Source organism: Brachionichthys hirsutus, unplaced genomic scaffold (genome assembly GCF_040956055.1).
Source record: "Brachionichthys hirsutus isolate HB-005 unplaced genomic scaffold, CSIRO-AGI_Bhir_v1 contig_937, whole genome shotgun sequence".
NCBI lineage: Eukaryota > Metazoa > Chordata > Actinopteri > Lophiiformes > Brachionichthyidae > Brachionichthys > Brachionichthys hirsutus.
The window spans coordinates 23,809-41,850 of NW_027180472.1; the positions used below are offsets into that span (position 1 = coordinate 23,809).

General features: G+C 43.7%; 1 protein-coding gene across 1 annotated transcript in view; it reads right to left on the reverse strand.

Annotated features, from left to right (window-relative positions):
• Positions 1–3,305: 3,305 nt before the first annotated feature.
• LOC137915188 (transcriptional repressor p66-beta-like) overlaps positions 3,306–18,042 on the reverse strand; it is a 35,843-nt gene continuing 21,106 nt past the window's right edge. Inside the window, exons 9-10 of the mRNA XM_068758629.1 lie at positions 7,416–7,599; positions 3,306–3,442 (exon numbers count right to left, since the gene is read on the reverse strand). Coding sequence (XP_068614730.1) covers positions 3,306–3,442; positions 7,416–7,599 — 321 coding nt within the window. The remainder of the gene's footprint in view (positions 3,443–7,415; positions 7,600–18,042) is intronic.

Sequence of the window (18,042 nt, forward strand, 5' to 3'; positions counted from 1 at the left end):
GCAAATAGTGTAATTCATTTCATAGTCAATGCATTTTTTAAACTGCAATAGCTAGAAAACTGAACTGAGACGTCTGAAAAAAGAAAAGAAAAAAGGACTTTTGAAATCGAAACCTTTAAATTAGAGAACAATCGTCAGCCTGAACCAAAGGTGTGTCGAAGTGTCTGCCAGAGCCGGGAGGCTCCTCCCCTTCAGCTTCAGCTTGGCAGCAAAAGGAGATGTCGGACAGACTCAGTTAGTTCAAACCGAGTGGCAGAAAAAGAAACTTCAGTTTAGTGTGTGAATGTAACCCTTGGTAGTTTGGTCCGCTTCACTGGACTGACTTGATGGTAGGAGGGTCTTACACCAGAACGCATCCACCTGACAGTCGGACGGGAACACCCAGGTTGTCATTTTGCGAGCATGAGTAGAGGAAGTGTAACCATGAAGAGGTGACGAGGGCCGTCGCTGGGCAGCCAGTAAAGACCGAGTCTCCTGAAGGGTTGCTGAGCTCAGTGTAACAGCAGGAAACGGGAGGCGGGGGGTAAGTGCATGAGCTTCTGTCACCAGGTCGGCACCAGCGGCGCTGACGAGAGCTTTTACAAAGACTATTTTAACGCAGCCGAGATAAAGAACCTGTCAACATCCAAAGCGAAGCAAGTAGCAACGGCCAAAAGAAAGCAGTGATGACAGGAGAACTCAGCCTCAAACCCAAAGGCAAGAAGCAGCGGCGATCGATAACCGCCGGGGAGACAAACGGTCCCACAGACAGAAGCAGCGGCGATCGATAACCGCCGGGGAGACAAACGGTCCCACAGACAGAAGCAGCGGCGATAGGGGACCGTCTCTGGTTGGCTGTGTGGCTGTCAGGCGATGCGTCCGTCTTGTGAAACCGGTTCAGACGCAGAGGTGTGCCGGTTTGTAAGATGATGAATCCGTGTGTCCGTATGAATAATTCTGCACAATCAACACAGCTTGAAACTGCAAACTGGGAATCCACCCCTCCCGAGGAAGCGGGTCCACTTCGTCCACGTCCTACCAGTAGGGGTGTCTGGTGGCTTCTGAAAAGCCCGTTCTTGTCCCCGTTCTAATGGCGAGTCGACTCAGATGTCTCCCTCTCCGACAGAACGTCAACATGTGTGGACGTTTGGACCAAACCGACGGGATACCGAAATGCCTCCCGACGTACCGCGAGAACACCACGCAGATATTTGACAGCTTTTTACAAATGGAGGCAGACAGAGCCGGACCGGCTTGGAGGGAAACCCAATCGACACCTTTTTGTGCTGAGAGTTCGAGCTCTGGGATAGAAAATCTCAAACCGTCTCACAATGAATTATTTCTGATATCTTTGTTCAGAACAAAAAGCACCGTACGAGTGTTTGTTGGGGGCGGATCAATGCAGTCCTTCAATGCGGCCCCAACAGGCCCAGGCAGACGACCACTCTGGATTTGTTTTCTGGATCAGGTACAAAATTCCTCCAGAACAGTGAAAATGGAATTGCTTTGGTGAAAGGGCAATGAAAGGGAGAAGAACACTGTGTGTTTGAGTTATTGCTGGTTTCCCAGTCCTCGTGTCACTGGTATCGGTACTGGTATTGTTGCTGGTACACTGTCCTATAAATCCAGCCTGGGTCGGGCCTCAGGTATTTGACACTTCACATCTAACACTGGCAAGTAAACTAGAACTAATCCATTGATGCAATTCACTATCCTGGTGCCATGAGCCGGCCTCCGGACCTCGGCCACTCTCACTTGTAACATTCTTTCTCCTGTTAAAAAAAAAGGAAAAGAAACAAAGAAACAAACAAAAAAAAGGTTTTCCAATTAGAAATATGCAAAGTGCTCCTCTGGAGTGAGGCGACTTGTGTGCAGAGCACGCACACCATGATTGATCCGTGTCTCTCCCAGAATCCTTCTGTCTCTCTCCCTCTGGAGCTCGGCAGAATCCCGGCAGAAGCTTCATTAGTTTCTGTTTTTACGCTTCATTGATTATCGTCTCCAGGGGCGAGTACCTCTCAGGTACGCCACCTTTTCAGGAGACGCCGCAACAAATAAGGAAATAAACCAACTCAAAGAAGAACGGGGGTGGGGCGCAATCAACAAAGCAAATATCAGGGAAAGGAACCCAGACGTGTTGTTTGGACTCCCATCTTCAGATTTGAGTGCTTCTCACTTTTCCAAAGAACATGTGGTGTGAAGAGGAGCTGCTGGGTAAAGAGGGTTCAGTCTGTGCCCATGGTACTCAGGGGCGGGGGCGGGGGCGGGGCGGGGAAGGACAGTCAACGTCCTCCGGGCTGTCAGCTCCTTCCTTGCTGGAGTCTATTTGTCCTGCTGAAGGTGCGGTGGGGACACCGCTGCGTCCGTCCGTCTGTCCCGATTAGTCTGAGCGCAGTTTGTCCCACACGCCCCCCCCCCCCCATCAAGCAACTGTTCAATCTGTCACAGGAAAATGAAATGAAGGTGAAATGAGCGCCAGCGAGCGAAGCTTCTCTTCCAGATGATGGTGGTCGGGCGGCTCCACCCCTGAGCTCCCTTTAACATGTCGCTATGTGAGCAGTGAAAGCCACGCTAATCCAACGCGCTAATCCAACATGCTAATCCAACGCGCTAATCCAACGTGCTAATCCAATGCGCTAATCCAATGCGCTAATCCAACGCGCTAATCCAACGCGCTAATCCAACGCGCTAATCCAAATGTGGGTGCATTTCGTCTCAATGAGCTCTTCATCCTCTTTTCAAGAGCAAGCAGAGCAGGTACGAACTTAATATGGCCTCGTTTTGTTCCTAGTACTTTTCACTTGTCAGGTACTTCAGTTAGCAAGCTAACACCTTTAACAAAGCTTTATGTTGCATAGCAACCAGAATGCACCCCGTTTATCTTCTGTTACTAGCAACAGTCACATGAAAATGTTAGTCGAGCGGAGAAATAAAGTCCGACATGATCGTGGCCTAAAGCGGCTCAACGAGTCGCCGTCACTCCCCAGAGAAAAGGAGGGACGGCAGAGAAACTAAATATGCACAAAACATGAATAATAGTAACTGTAGCTATAATAATAATAATAATAATAATCGTGCTACCGACAGCAATGCTAACAATGCTAACTGATAAGTGTTATCAGAAGAACGTTTGAGATGCACTGACAGTTTAGCGTCTTTCTCCGAAAGAATTGATGGTTTGGTTTAAGGTAGGCACACGGACAGGCACTGCATGCGGTGGGGTGGGGTGGGGTGGGGTGGGGTGGGGTGGGGTGGGTGGAGATGATGGTTGATCTGGGAGTGCTTCGGAGGGGATTATGGGGGCGGCCTCCCAGGGAGACCAGGGCTCATTTCTGTCCGGTGATGGACTGCGATATGGATCGAGGTGGGATCATGTCCAACAGGTACTCTCTCTGCCGGTCGGCTAGGCTGGAACTCTTGTGGGCTCCGACTGCCGCTGGGTTCAGGTAAGCAATATTTAACCCTGTGGAGAAAGAGAAACATGCTCGGTAAGATCACCACCGGTTCAGCCCCCCGGTCACGAGCCATAGGTCCTTCCTCAGGAATGGGACAAATCAGAGCGAGAGCTGCCCCCCCCCCCCCCCCATGGGATCTAAACCTAATCCACCTTACATTAGGATCACTTCCTTATCAGCTGTAAAACTTAAACCCTCAAAGGAACAGCTTAAATAGCTCGACAGCCGACATTACCGGGTTCCCCTTTTCCACATCAAACCCACCATGATTCAACTCAACCCTTCAGACTGGCCACGCCCCCAGACACACAGGAAGGCGGCCATATTGGATATAATTTTAAAAACTGCTGAGTCAGCGTTTGCACACACACACTCCAATCCAAACCAAATTTTAAACACTTATTGACCCTTCCTACCTGGACACTTTAAAAGGGAAACTTTGACAATCAGCCTTACAGCGCCCCCTAGAGAACGATGACAAAAATTTAATGGGAATTAAAATAATAGTTTGCCAGAAATGATTGAAATTTTCCAGAAAATTCCCTCATGTGGTCCCGATCAAAAAACACAATCGTAACCATGTTGTTGTTTTTACGCTGTTGCCATGGCGATGGCAACCCCTCCTATGGGGAGGGGTGCGACGCCAACTTTGTCGGACAGCCACGAAATTCGGTAAAGACATGCGTCATGTCAGGGCAAAAAAAAATAATATTATGGCCACGCCCCCAGACACACAGGAAGGCGGCCATATTGGATTGAAACTTAAAAACTCCTGACGGCAGATGACCATATAATCCAAATAACGATTTGACTAAACTGTGAGCTACTAATGCAGCTAAAATCTAAACACTTGTGAAGCACTCAGGACAAAAGCGGCGTGCGTCGGCGGGTCAACTCAACGGCCTGTCGGCCGGCGAGGGCCTACAACGCCGCTTGCGGCTTTAATTGTTATTATTTCTGTACTTCTTTGCTGCTTTTGAAATGAAATACTTTTATTAATCATCATCTGTCCGACACACAATGAAATTGTGTTTTCACCCTAGAACAACGGGCCCCTTGAAACAACCACACACTAATACGTGCATCAAAGGGCCCGAGCACACGGAGAGGGAGTAGGGTGAAGGGTGAAGGCGCCGCCGTGGTCGGTGTACCTGGAGCCGTTAGCGGGGACGGTGCCTTGCTCAAGGGCACCTCGGCAGTGCTCTGGAGGCAGACTGGCCCCTCTCCAGTCACCAGCCCACACTCCACATCCCACCAGAGCTGGGACTCGAACCGGGGAAGCAGTGGACTTCCCAGCGCAGCGCCCAACCCCAATAATTTATCTTATGTACTCCAGTGTTTCCCAACCGTCTCTGAGCCGCAGCACACCACCAACCAAAATGACACAAAATGACACTCTAACACAGGACATATTAGATTAGATGACCTTTATTATAATACATATAGTTAATAATATAGTTTTTTAATGTATTTATACTTGGTGGGAAACCTGGGGCTGTTTGGATGAACACAAAATGGACATCCTGCAGTAATGGTAGAAAGACACACACTTTATTACAGCACAGACACCCGACAATGTTAATCAGGTGATCGATAATCTCTCACCGGTTGGGAAACTCTGATGTACACTATGTAAAGCGACTTTGAGTGTCCAGAAAAGCGCTATATAAATAAAATGTATTATTATTATTACAACTGTCCTGGAGACATACAGGTCCTGGAGCGATGGCAGCTTGCAGCCGATCACCTTCTCCGCAGCACGTACAATGCGCTGCACTTTGTGTCTGTCCCTGGTGGTGGCGCCAGCGTACCACACGGTGATGGAGGAGGTGAGGACGGACTCCACGATGGAGGTGTAGAACTGCACCAACATCTGGGTAGCAGCTTGAGTTTCCTCAGCTGCCGCAGGAAGTACATCCTCTGCTGAGCCTTCTTGATGAGGGAGCTGATGGTCGGCTCCCACTTGAGGTCCCGGGTGATGGTGGTGCCCAGGAAGCGGAAAGAGTCCACGATGGAGATGGGGGTAGGGGAGTCTGTGAGGGCGAGGGGGGGCGGTGGGGCTGTGACTTTCCTGAAGTCGACAATCATCTCCACTGTTTTCTGGCTGTTCAGCTCCAGGTTGTTGCTGCTACACCAGGACACCAGCCGGTCCACCTCCCTCCTGTAGGCCGACTCATCACCGTCCGAGATGAGCCCGATGAGGGTGGTGTCTGTCTGCAAACTTAATCAGTTTGACGGACTGATGGCCAGAGGTGCAGCAGTTGGTGTACAGGGAGAAGAGCCAGGGGGAAAGTACACAGCCCTGGGGGGGATCCGGTGCTGATAGTCAGGGTGTCCGAGACCGTAGACCCCAGCCCCACATGCTGGCTCAGGTCAATCAGGAAGTCAGTGATCCAACTGGGGGGCGGAGCTTTCAGTTATCAAGCTCCTTGATTGTGGAATCAGCTCCCTGATTGGTTCGTGAGACAGACACCATCTCTATGTTCAAGAGTAGATTAAAGACTTTACTTTTTAACAAAGCTTATAACTAATCAATGCAGTAATCAATATAATCAATATGCTGTCATTAGGCAGCATTGGTAGCTTAACATCATGACACACTGAGCTCCTCCCTCTTTATCTGGTTATTCATGTTATAAATATATGTCAGTAATCTCTCTCTCTCTTCCCTGTAGTCTTGTTCTCTCTCTCCCTCTGTTTGTTCCTCTCTTTCTTTCAGGTCCTTCTGTCCGTGGTGCTGCAGAACCTGGACCTGTGTCCCTCAACACTGATGTCCATATCGCTAGCATTAGCATTTATAGCTTTATATCACTAGCATTAGCATTTATAGCTTTATATCGCTAGCATTAGCATTTATAGCTTTATTCATCTTGTTTTTGTCTGCTCCTGTTCTGTCTCGCTATCGTTTCTCTATCCATCTCCTTGTTTTTGACTCGTCTCCGACCAGCCATTCTCTCTCTCTCTCTCTCTCTCTCAACCCAGCCGGTCAGACAGATGGCCGTCCACCATGAGCCTAGGTTCTGTCCAAGGTTTCTGCCTGTTAAAGGGAAGTGTTTCCTTGCCTCCGTTGCCAAAGTTCTTGCTCTTGTGGGTCAAGTTGGGTTCTGTGTTTCCCTGCTGATCCTGTAAAGTCCTTGAGATAACTTCCTGTTGTGATCTGGTGTTATAGAAATAAAATAAAACTGAATTGAATTGGCGTAGGTTCCTGGAGAGTCCAGATGCTGCAGGATGAAGTGGAGGGCCAGATTGACTGCGTCGTCTACAGACCTGTTGGCTCGGTAGGTGAACTGCAGCGGGTCCAGGAGGGGGGCGGTGAGGGTCTTCAGGTGGTGGAGAACCAGGCGCTCAAAAGACTTCCTGACTACAGATGTCAGCGCTATCGGTCTGTAGTCATTAAGTCCTGTGATCCTTGGCTTCTTGGGGACAGGAACAATGGCGGAGGACTTGAAGCAGGCTGGAACATGACAGGACTCCAGGGAGGGGTTAAAGATGTCTGTGAAGACAGGAGTCAGCTCACTGGCACAATGTTTCAGGGTGGGGGGGGAAACATTGTCCGGTTCAGCTTCGTGAACTGTCTGTGAAATATTCCAGGTAAGGGCGTGTGAGATCCGTGTCCGCGGAGGCGGACCCAATTTCGCAACAAAAACCAAAAAAACCTGGTAAAAGGTATGTTGGCGTGAAAGGATGGATGCTGAGGGCGTGTCGAGTTGTCAGTCTGATTATATAAACTATTACCTACGTACATCTTATCTCTGCCAAAGATAGCGGGACATCGGCTCCGACACGAGGCGCCGTCTCACCCCGTCCCCGAAGGTGGGGTAAGTGGATGAAATGGTCCCGTGTCTCCTGTGTGCTGTCTGATTGTGTCCACGCTTGTTATCAGACACTCCCCCTCACTCTGATTGGTGGTTTAGACCCAGCTACAGCCCTCTGATCACCGACCTCCCGTACTAGGTGAGTTTTACGTGGACCAGCAGCTACCTGGGATGTTGTAGAGGTGCCGACGGCCGTCGTGCTGCAGGCGGCTGCTGCCGCAGTGCTTGGCGCCGGTCATTCCCATCAGGCTGCTGCTAACGGACAGCTGGGAGGCCTGGGCAAAGTTGGACAGGACACCTCGCGCCGAGTTGGACAGGCCTCGCTGCAGGGAGGCTTGAGGTTGGGCAGCCTGAGGACAGAGCAGAGATTCACCACGATGGACGTGGACATTCATGGACCCTGACCCCAACCACCGGTGCCGGTCCGTGGGGCATTGTTACCGGGCCGCTCAGATTTATCATTTCTGTTTTATTGATTGTTAGAGTCTGACAGGTGATTTATTTTGAAAAACCACCGGATTTTCTCCGATTTAACTTTCACCTGTGAATCTTCACAAGCTTGTCTTGGTCATGTGACACGTTACTAAAAAATAAACCTTTAAACTAAAATTGGTAAAAGAACCCTGGATTAAAAGACTAGAACCCTGGATTAAAAGACGAGAATCCTGGATTAAAAAACAAGAACCCTGGATTAAAAAACAAGAGCCCTGGATTAAAAGACGAGAATCCTGGATTAAAAAACAAGAACCCTGGATTAAAAAACAAGAGCCCTGGATTAAAAGACTAGAACCCTGGATTAAAAAACGAGAATCCTGGATCAAAAAACAAGAGCCCTGGATTAAAAGACTAGAACCCTGGATTAAAAAACAAGAACCCTGGATTAAAAAACAAGAGCCCTGGATTAAAAGACTAGAACCCTGGATTAAAAAACGAGAATCCTGGATCAAAAAACAAGAGCCCTGGATTAAAAGACTAGGACCCCGGATTAAAAGACAAGAACCCTGGATTAAAAAACAAGAGTCCTGGATTAAAAGACTAGAACCCTGGATTAAAAGACTAGGATCCTGACCCCAACCACCGGTGCCGGTCCGTGGGGCATTGTTACCGGGCCGCTCAGATTTATCATTTCTGTTTTATTGATTGTTAGAGTCTGACAGGTGATTTATTTTGAAAAACCACCGGATTTTCTCCGATGTAACTTTCACCTGTGAATCTTCACACGCTTGTCTTGGTCATGTGACACGTTACTAAAAAATAAACCTTTAAACTAAAATTGGTAAAAGAACCCTGGATTAAAAGACGAGAACCCTGGATTAAAAAACAAGAACCCTGGATTAAAAAACAAGAGCCCTGGATTAAAAGACTAGAACCCTGGATTAAAAGACTAGGACCCTGGATTAAAAGACTAGAACCCTGGATTAAAAAACAAGAACCCTGGATTAAAAAACAAGAGCCCTGGATTAAAAGACAAGAACCCTGGATTAAAAGACTAGAACCCTGGATTAAAAGACTAGAACCCTGGATTAAAAAAAGAACCCTAGATTAAAAGACTAGAACCCTGGATTAAAATACAAGAACCCTGGATTAAAAGACAAGAGCCCTGGATTAAAAGACTAGAACCCTGGATTAAAAAACAAGAATCCTGGATCATAAAACAAGAGCCCTGGATTAAAAGACTAGATCCCCGGATTAAAAGACTAGGACCCCAGATTAAAAGACTAGGACCCCGGATTAAAAGACAAAAACCCTGGATTAAAAAACAAGAGTCCTGGATTAAAAGACTAGAACCCTGGATTAAAAGACTAGAACCCTGGATTAAAAAACGAGAATCCTGGATCAAAAAACAAGAGCCCTGGATTAAAAGACTAGGACCCCGGATTAAAAGACAAGAACCCTGGATTAAAAAACAAGAGTCCTGGATTAAAAGACTAGAACCCTGGATTAAAAGACTAGGATCCTGACCCCAACCACCGGTGCCGGTCCGTGGGGCATTGTTACCGGGCCGCTCAGATTTATCATTTCTGTTTTATTGATTGTTAGAGTCTGACAGGTGATTTATTTTGAAAAACCACCGGATTTTCTCCGATGTAACTTTCACCTGTGAATCTTCACACGCTTGTCTTGGTCATGTGACACGTTACTAAAAAATAAACCTTTAAACTAAAATTGGTAAAAGAACCCTGGATTAAAAGACGAGAATCCTGGATTAAAAGACTAGAACCCTGGATTAAAAAACAAGAACCCTGGATTAAAAAACAAGAGCCCTGGATTAAAAGACTAGAACCCTGGATTAAAAGACTAGGACCCTGGATTAAAAGACTAGAACCCTGGATTAAAAAACAAGAACCCTGGATTAAAAAACAAGAGCCCTGGATTAAAAGACAAGAACCCTGGATTAAAAGACTAGAACCCTGGATTAAAAAACAAGAGCCCTGGATTAAAAGACTAGAACCCTGGATTAAAAAAAGAACCCTAGATTAAAAGACTAGAACCCTGGATGAAAATACAAGAACCCTGGATTAAAAGACAAGAGCCCTGGATTAAAAGACTAGAACCCTGGATTAAAAAACAAGAATCCTGGATCATAAAACAAGAGCCCTGGATTAAAAGACTAGATCCCCGGATTAAAAGACTAGGACCCCAGATTAAAAGACTAGGACCCCGGATTAAAAGACAAAAACCCTGGATTAAAAAACAAGAGTCCTGGATTAAAAGACTAGAACCCTGGATTAAAAGACTAGAACCCTGGATTAAAAAACGAGAATCCTGGATCAAAAAACAAGAGCCCTGGATTAAAAGACTAGGACCCCGGATTAAAAGACAAGAACCCTGGATTAAAAAACAAGAGTCCTGGATTAAAAGACTAGAACCCTGGATTAAAAGACTAGGATCCTGACCCCAACCACCGGTGCCGGTCCGTGGGGCATTGTTACCGGGCCGCTCAGATTTATCATTTCTGTTTTATTGATTGTTAGTCTGACAGGTGATTTATTTTGAAAAACCACCGGATTTTCTCCGATGTAACTTTCACCTGTGAATCTTCACAAGCTTGTCTTGGTCATGTGACACGTTACTAAAAAATAAACCTTTAAACTAAAATTGGTAAAAGAACCCTGGATTAAAAGACTAGAACCCTGGATTAAAAGACGAGAATCCTGGATTAAAAAACAAGAACCCTGGATTAAAAAACAAGAGCCCTGGATTAAAAGACGAGAATCCTGGATTAAAAAACAAGAACCCTGGATTAAAAAACAAGAGCCCTGGATTAAAAGACTAGAACCCTGGATTAAAAAACGAGAATCCTGGATCAAAAAACAAGAGCCCTGGATTAAAAGACTAGAACCCTGGATTAAAAAACAAGAACCCTGGATTAAAAAACAAGAGCCCTGGATTAAAAGACTAGAACCCTGGATTAAAAAACGAGAATCCTGGATCAAAAAACAAGAGCCCTGGATTAAAAGACTAGGACCCCGGATTAAAAGACAAGAACCCTGGATTAAAAAACAAGAGTCCTGGATTAAAAGACTAGAACCCTGGATTAAAAGACTAGGATCCTGACCCCAACCACCGGTGCCGGTCCGTGGGGCATTGTTACCGGGCCGCTCAGATTTATCATTTCTGTTTTATTGATTGTTAGAGTCTGACAGGTGATTTATTTTGAAAAACCACCGGATTTTCTCCGATGTAACTTTCACCTGTGAATCTTCACACGCTTGTCTTGGTCATGTGACACGTTACTAAAAAATAAACCTTTAAACTAAAATTGGTAAAAGAACCCTGGATTAAAAGACGAGAATCCTGGATTAAAAGACTAGAACCCTGGATTAAAAAACAAGAACCCTGGATTAAAAAACAAGAGCCCTGGATTAAAAGACTAGAACCCTGGATTAAAAGACTAGGACCCTGGATTAAAAGACTAGAACCCTGGATTAAAAAACAAGAACCCTGGATTAAAAAACAAGAGCCCTGGATTAAAAGACAAGAACCCTGGATTAAAAGACTAGAACCCTGGATTAAAAAACAAGAGCCCTGGATTAAAAGACTAGAACCCTGGATTAAAAAAAGAACCCTAGATTAAAAGACTAGAACCCTGGATTAAAATACAAGAACCCTGGATTAAAAGACAAGAGCCCTGGATTAAAAGACTAGAACCCTGGATTAAAAAACAAGAATCCTGGATCATAAAACAAGAGCCCTGGATTAAAAGACTAGATCCCCGGATTAAAAGACTAGGACCCCAGATTAAAAGACTAGGACCCCGGATTAAAAGACAAAAACCCTGGATTAAAAAACAAGAGTCCTGGATTAAAAGACTAGAACCCTGGATTAAAAGACTAGAACCCTGGATTAAAAAACGAGAATCCTGGATCAAAAAACAAGAGCCCTGGATTAAAAGACTAGGACCCCGGATTAAAAGACAAGAACCCTGGATTAAAAAACAAGAGTCCTGGATTAAAAGACTAGAACCCTGGATTAAAAGACTAGGATCCTGACCCCAACCACCGGTGCCGGTCCGTGGGGCATTGTTACCGGGCCGCTCAGATTTATCATTTCTGTTTTATTGATTGTTAGAGTCTGACAGGTGATTTATTTTGAAAAACCACCGGATTTTCTCCGATGTAACTTTCACCTGTGAATCTTCACACGCTTGTCTTGGTCATGTGACACGTTACTAAAAAATAAACCTTTAAACTAAAATTGGTAAAAGAACCCTGGATTAAAAGACGAGAACCCTGGATTAAAAAACAAGAACCCTGGATTAAAATACAAGAACCCTGGATTAAAAGACAAGAGCCCTGGATTAAAAGACTAGAACCCTGGATTAAAAAACAAGAATCCTGGATCATAAAACAAGAGCCCTGGATTAAAAGACTAGATCCCCGGATTAAAAGACTAGGACCCCAGATTAAAAGACTAGGACCCCGGATTAAAAGACAAAAACCCTGGATTAAAAAACAAGAGTCCTGGATTAAAAGACTAGAACCCTGGATTAAAAGACTAGAACCCTGGATTAAAAAACGAGAATCCTGGATCAAAAAACAAGAGCCCTGGATTAAAAGACTAGGACCCCGGATTAAAAGACAAGAACCCTGGATTAAAAAACAAGAGTCCTGGATTAAAAGACTAGAACCCTGGATTAAAAGACTAGGATCCTGACCCCAACCACCGGTGCCGGTCCGTGGGGCATTGTTACCGGGCCGCTCAGATTTATCATTTCTGTTTTATTGATTGTTAGAGTCTGACAGGTGATTTATTTTGAAAAACCACCGGATTTTCTCCGATGTAACTTTCACCTGTGAATCTTCACACGCTTGTCTTGGTCATGTGACACGTTACTAAAAAATAAACCTTTAAACTAAAATTGGTAAAAGAACCCTGGATTAAAAGACGAGAATCCTGGATTAAAAGACTAGAACCCTGGATTAAAAAACAAGAACCCTGGATTAAAAAACAAGAGCCCTGGATTAAAAGACTAGAACCCTGGATTAAAAAACAAGAGCCCTGGATTAAAAGACTAGAACCCTGGATTAAAAAAAGAACCCTAGATTAAAAGACTAGAACCCTGGATGAAAATACAAGAACCCTGGATTAAAAGACAAGAGCCCTGGATTAAAAGACTAGAACCCTGGATTAAAAAACAAGAATCCTGGATCATAAAACAAGAGCCCTGGATTAAAAGACTAGATCCCCGGATTAAAAGACTAGGACCCCAGATTAAAAGACTAGGACCCCGGATTAAAAGACAAAAACCCTGGATTAAAAAACAAGAGTCCTGGATTAAAAGACTAGAACCCTGGATTAAAAGACTAGAACCCTGGATTAAAAAACGAGAATCCTGGATCAAAAAACAAGAGCCCTGGATTAAAAGACTAGGACCCCGGATTAAAAGACAAGAACCCTGGATTAAAAAACAAGAGTCCTGGATTAAAAGACTAGAACCCTGGATTAAAAGACTAGGATCCTGACCCCAACCACCGGTGCCGGTCCGTGGGGCATTGTTACCGGGCCGCTCAGATTTATCATTTCTGTTTTATTGATTGTTAGTCTGACAGGTGATTTATTTTGAAAAACCACCGGATTTTCTCCGATGTAACTTTCACCTGTGAATCTTCACAAGCTTGTCTTGGTCATGTGACACGTTACTAAAAAATAAACCTTTAAACTAAAATTGGTAAAAGAACCCTGGATTAAAAGACTAGAACCCTGGATTAAAAGACGAGAATCCTGGATTAAAAAACAAGAACCCTGGATTAAAAAACAAGAGCCCTGGATTAAAAGACGAGAATCCTGGATTAAAAAACAAGAACCCTGGATTAAAAAACAAGAGCCCTGGATTAAAAGACTAGAACCCTGGATTAAAAAACGAGAATCCTGGATCAAAAAACAAGAGCCCTGGATTAAAAGACTAGAACCCTGGATTAAAAAACAAGAACCCTGGATTAAAAAACAAGAGCCCTGGATTAAAAGACTAGAACCCTGGATTAAAAAACGAGAATCCTGGATCAAAAAACAAGAGCCCTGGATTAAAAGACTAGGACCCCGGATTAAAAGACAAGAACCCTGGATTAAAAAACAAGAGTCCTGGATTAAAAGACTAGAACCCTGGATTAAAAGACTAGGATCCTGACCCCAACCACCGGTGCCGGTCCGTGGGGCATTGTTACCGGGCCGCTCAGATTTATCATTTCTGTTTTATTGATTGTTAGAGTCTGACAGGTGATTTATTTTGAAAAACCACCGGATTTTCTCCGATGTAACTTTCACCTGTGAATCTTCACACGCTTGTCTTGGTCATGTGACACGTTACTAAAAAATAAACCTTTAAACTAAAATTGGTAAAAGAACCCTGGATTAAAAGACGAGAATCCTGGATTAAAAGACTAGAACCCTGGATTAAAAAACAAGAACCCTGGATTAAAAAACAAGAGCCCTGGATTAAAAGACTAGAACCCTGGATTAAAAGACTAGGACCCTGGATTAAAAGACTAGAACCCTGGATTAAAAAACAAGAACCCTGGATTAAAAAACAAGAGCCCTGGATTAAAAGACAAGAACCCTGGATTAAAAGACTAGAACCCTGGATTAAAAAACAAGAGCCCTGGATTAAAAGACTAGAACCCTGGATTAAAAAAAGAACCCTAGATTAAAAGACTAGAACCCTGGATTAAAATACAAGAACCCTGGATTAAAAGACAAGAGCCCTGGATTAAAAGACTAGAACCCTGGATTAAAAAACAAGAATCCTGGATCATAAAACAAGAGCCCTGGATTAAAAGACTAGATCCCCGGATTAAAAGACTAGGACCCCAGATTAAAAGACTAGGACCCCGGATTAAAAGACAAAAACCCTGGATTAAAAAACAAGAGTCCTGGATTAAAAGACTAGAACCCTGGATTAAAAGACTAGAACCCTGGATTAAAAAACGAGAATCCTGGATCAAAAAACAAGAGCCCTGGATTAAAAGACTAGGACCCCGGATTAAAAGACAAGAACCCTGGATTAAAAAACAAGAGTCCTGGATTAAAAGACTAGAACCCTGGATTAAAAGACTAGGATCCTGACCCCAACCACCGGTGCCGGTCCGTGGGGCATTGTTACCGGGCCGCTCAGATTTATCATTTCTGTTTTATTGATTGTTAGAGTCTGACAGGTGATTTATTTTGAAAAACCACCGGATTTTCTCCGATGTAACTTTCACCTGTGAATCTTCACACGCTTGTCTTGGTCATGTGACACGTTACTAAAAAATAAACCTTTAAACTAAAATTGGTAAAAGAACCCTGGATTAAAAGACGAGAACCCTGGATTAAAAAACAAGAACCCTGGATTAAAAAACAAGAGCCCTGGATTAAAAGACTAGAACCCTGGATTAAAAGACTAGGACCCTGGATTAAAAGACTAGAACCCTGGATTAAAAAACAAGAACCCTGGATTAAAAAACAAGAGCCCTGGATTAAAAGACAAGAACCCTGGATTAAAAGACTAGAACCCTGGATTAAAAGACTAGAACCCTGGATTAAAAAAAGAACCCTAGATTAAAAGACTAGAACCCTGGATTAAAATACAAGAACCCTGGATTAAAAGACAAGAGCCCTGGATTAAAAGACTAGAACCCTGGATTAAAAAACAAGAATCCTGGATCATAAAACAAGAGCCCTGGATTAAAAGACTAGATCCCCGGATTAAAAGACTAGGACCCCAGATTAAAAGACTAGGACCCCGGATTAAAAGACAAAAACCCTGGATTAAAAAACAAGAGTCCTGGATTAAAAGACTAGAACCCTGGATTAAAAGACTAGAACCCTGGATTAAAAAACGAGAATCCTGGATCAAAAAACAAGAGCCCTGGATTAAAAGACTAGGACCCCGGATTAAAAGACAAGAACCCTGGATTAAAAAACAAGAGTCCTGGATTAAAAGACTAGAACCCTGGATTAAAAGACTAGGATCCTGACCCCAACCACCGGTGCCGGTCCGTGGGGCATTGTTACCGGGCCGCTCAGATTTATCATTTCTGTTTTATTGATTGTTAGAGTCTGACAGGTGATTTATTTTGAAAAACCACCGGATTTTCTCCGATGTAACTTTCACCTGTGAATCTTCACAAGCTTGTCTTGGTCATGTGACACGTTACTAAAAAATAAACCTTTAAACTAAAATTGGTAAAAGAACCCTGGATTAAAAGACTAGAACCCTGGATTAAAAGACGAGAATCCTGGATTAAAAAACAAGAACCCTGGATTAAAAAACAAGAGCCCTGGATTAAAAGACGAGAATCCTGGATTAAAAAACAAGAACCCTGGATTAAAAAACAAGAGCCCTGGATTAAAAGACTAGAACCCTGGATTAAAAAACGAGAATCCTGGATCAAAAAACAAGAGCCCTGGATTAAAAGACTAGAACCCTGGATTAAAAAACAAGAACCCTGGATTAAAAAACAAGAGCCCTGGATTAAAAGACTAGAACCCTGGATTAAAAAACGAGAATCCTGGATCAAAAAACAAGAGCCCTGGATTAAAAGACTAGGACCCCGGATTAAAAGACAAGAACCCTGGATTAAAAAACAAGAGTCCTGGATTAAAAGACTAGAACCCTGGATTAAAAGACTAGGATCCTGACCCCAACCACCGGTGCCGGTCCGTGGGGCATTGTTACCGGGCCGCTCAGATTTATCATTTCTGTTTTATTGATTGTTAGAGTCTGACAGGTGATTTATTTTGAAAAACCACCGGATTTTCTCCGATGTAACTTTCACCTGTGAATCTTCACACGCTTGTCTTGGTCATGTGACACGTTACTAAAAAATAAACCTTTAAACTAAAATTGGTAAAAGAACCCTGGATTAAAAGACAAGAGCCCTGGATTAAAAGACTAGAACCCTGGATTAAAAAACAAGAATCCTGGATCATAAAACAAGAGCCCTGGATTAAAAGACTAGATCCCCGGATTAAAAGACTAGGACCCCAGATTAAAAGACTAGGACCCCGGATTAAAAGACAAAAACCCTGGATTAAAAAACAAGAGTCCTGGATTAAAAGACTAGAACCCTGGATTAAAAGACTAGAACCCTGGATTAAAAAACGAGAATCCTGGATCAAAAAACAAGAGCCCTGGATTAAAAGACTAGGACCCCGGATTAAAAGACAAGAACCCTGGATTAAAAAACAAGAGTCCTGGATTAAAAGACTAGAACCCTGGATTAAAAGACTAGGATCCTGACCCCAACCACCGGTGCCGGTCCGTGGGGCATTGTTACCGGGCCGCTCAGATTTATCATTTCTGTTTTATTGATTGTTAGAGTCTGACAGGTGATTTATTTTGAAAAACCACCGGATTTTCTCCGATGTAACTTTCACCTGTGAATCTTCACAAGCTTGTCTTGGTCATGTGACACGTTACTAAAAAATAAACCTTTAAACTAAAATTGGTAAAAGAACCCTGGATTAAAAGACTAGAACCCTGGATTAAAAGACGAGAATCCTGGATTAAAAAACAAGAACCCTGGATTAAAAAACAAGAGCCCTGGATTAAAAGACGAGAATCCTGGATTAAAAAACAAGAACCCTGGATTAAAAAACAAGAGCCCTGGATTAAAAGACTAGAACCCTGGATTAAAAAACGAGAATCCTGGATCAAAAAACAAGAGCCCTGGATTAAAAGACTAGAACCCTGGATTAAAAAACAAGAACCCTGGATTAAAAAACAAGAGCCCTGGATTAAAAGACTAGAACCCTGGATTAAAAAACGAGAATCCTGGATCAAAAAACAAGAGCCCTGGATTAAAAGACTAGGACCCCGGATTAAAAGACAAGAACCCTGGATTAAAAAACAAGAGTCCTGGATTAAAAGACTAGAACCCTGGATTAAAAGACTAGGATCCTGACCCCAACCACCGGTGCCGGTCCGTGGGGCATTGTTACCGGGCCGCTCAGATTTATCATTTCTGTTTTATTGATTGTTAGAGTCTGACAGGTGATTTATTTTGAAAAACCACCGGATTTTCTCCGATGTAACTTTCACCTGTGAATCTTCACACGCTTGTCTTGGTCATGTGACACGTTACTAAAAAATAAACCTTTAAACTAAAATTGGTAAAAGAACCCTGGATTAAAAGACTAGAACCCTGGATTAAAAGACGAGAATCCTGGATTAAAAAACAAGAACCCTGGATTAAAAAACAAGAGCCCTGGATTAAAAGACGAGAATCCTGGATTAAAAAACAAGAACCCTGGATTAAAAAACAAGAGCCCTGGATTAAAAGACTAGAACCCTGGATTAAAAAACGAGAATC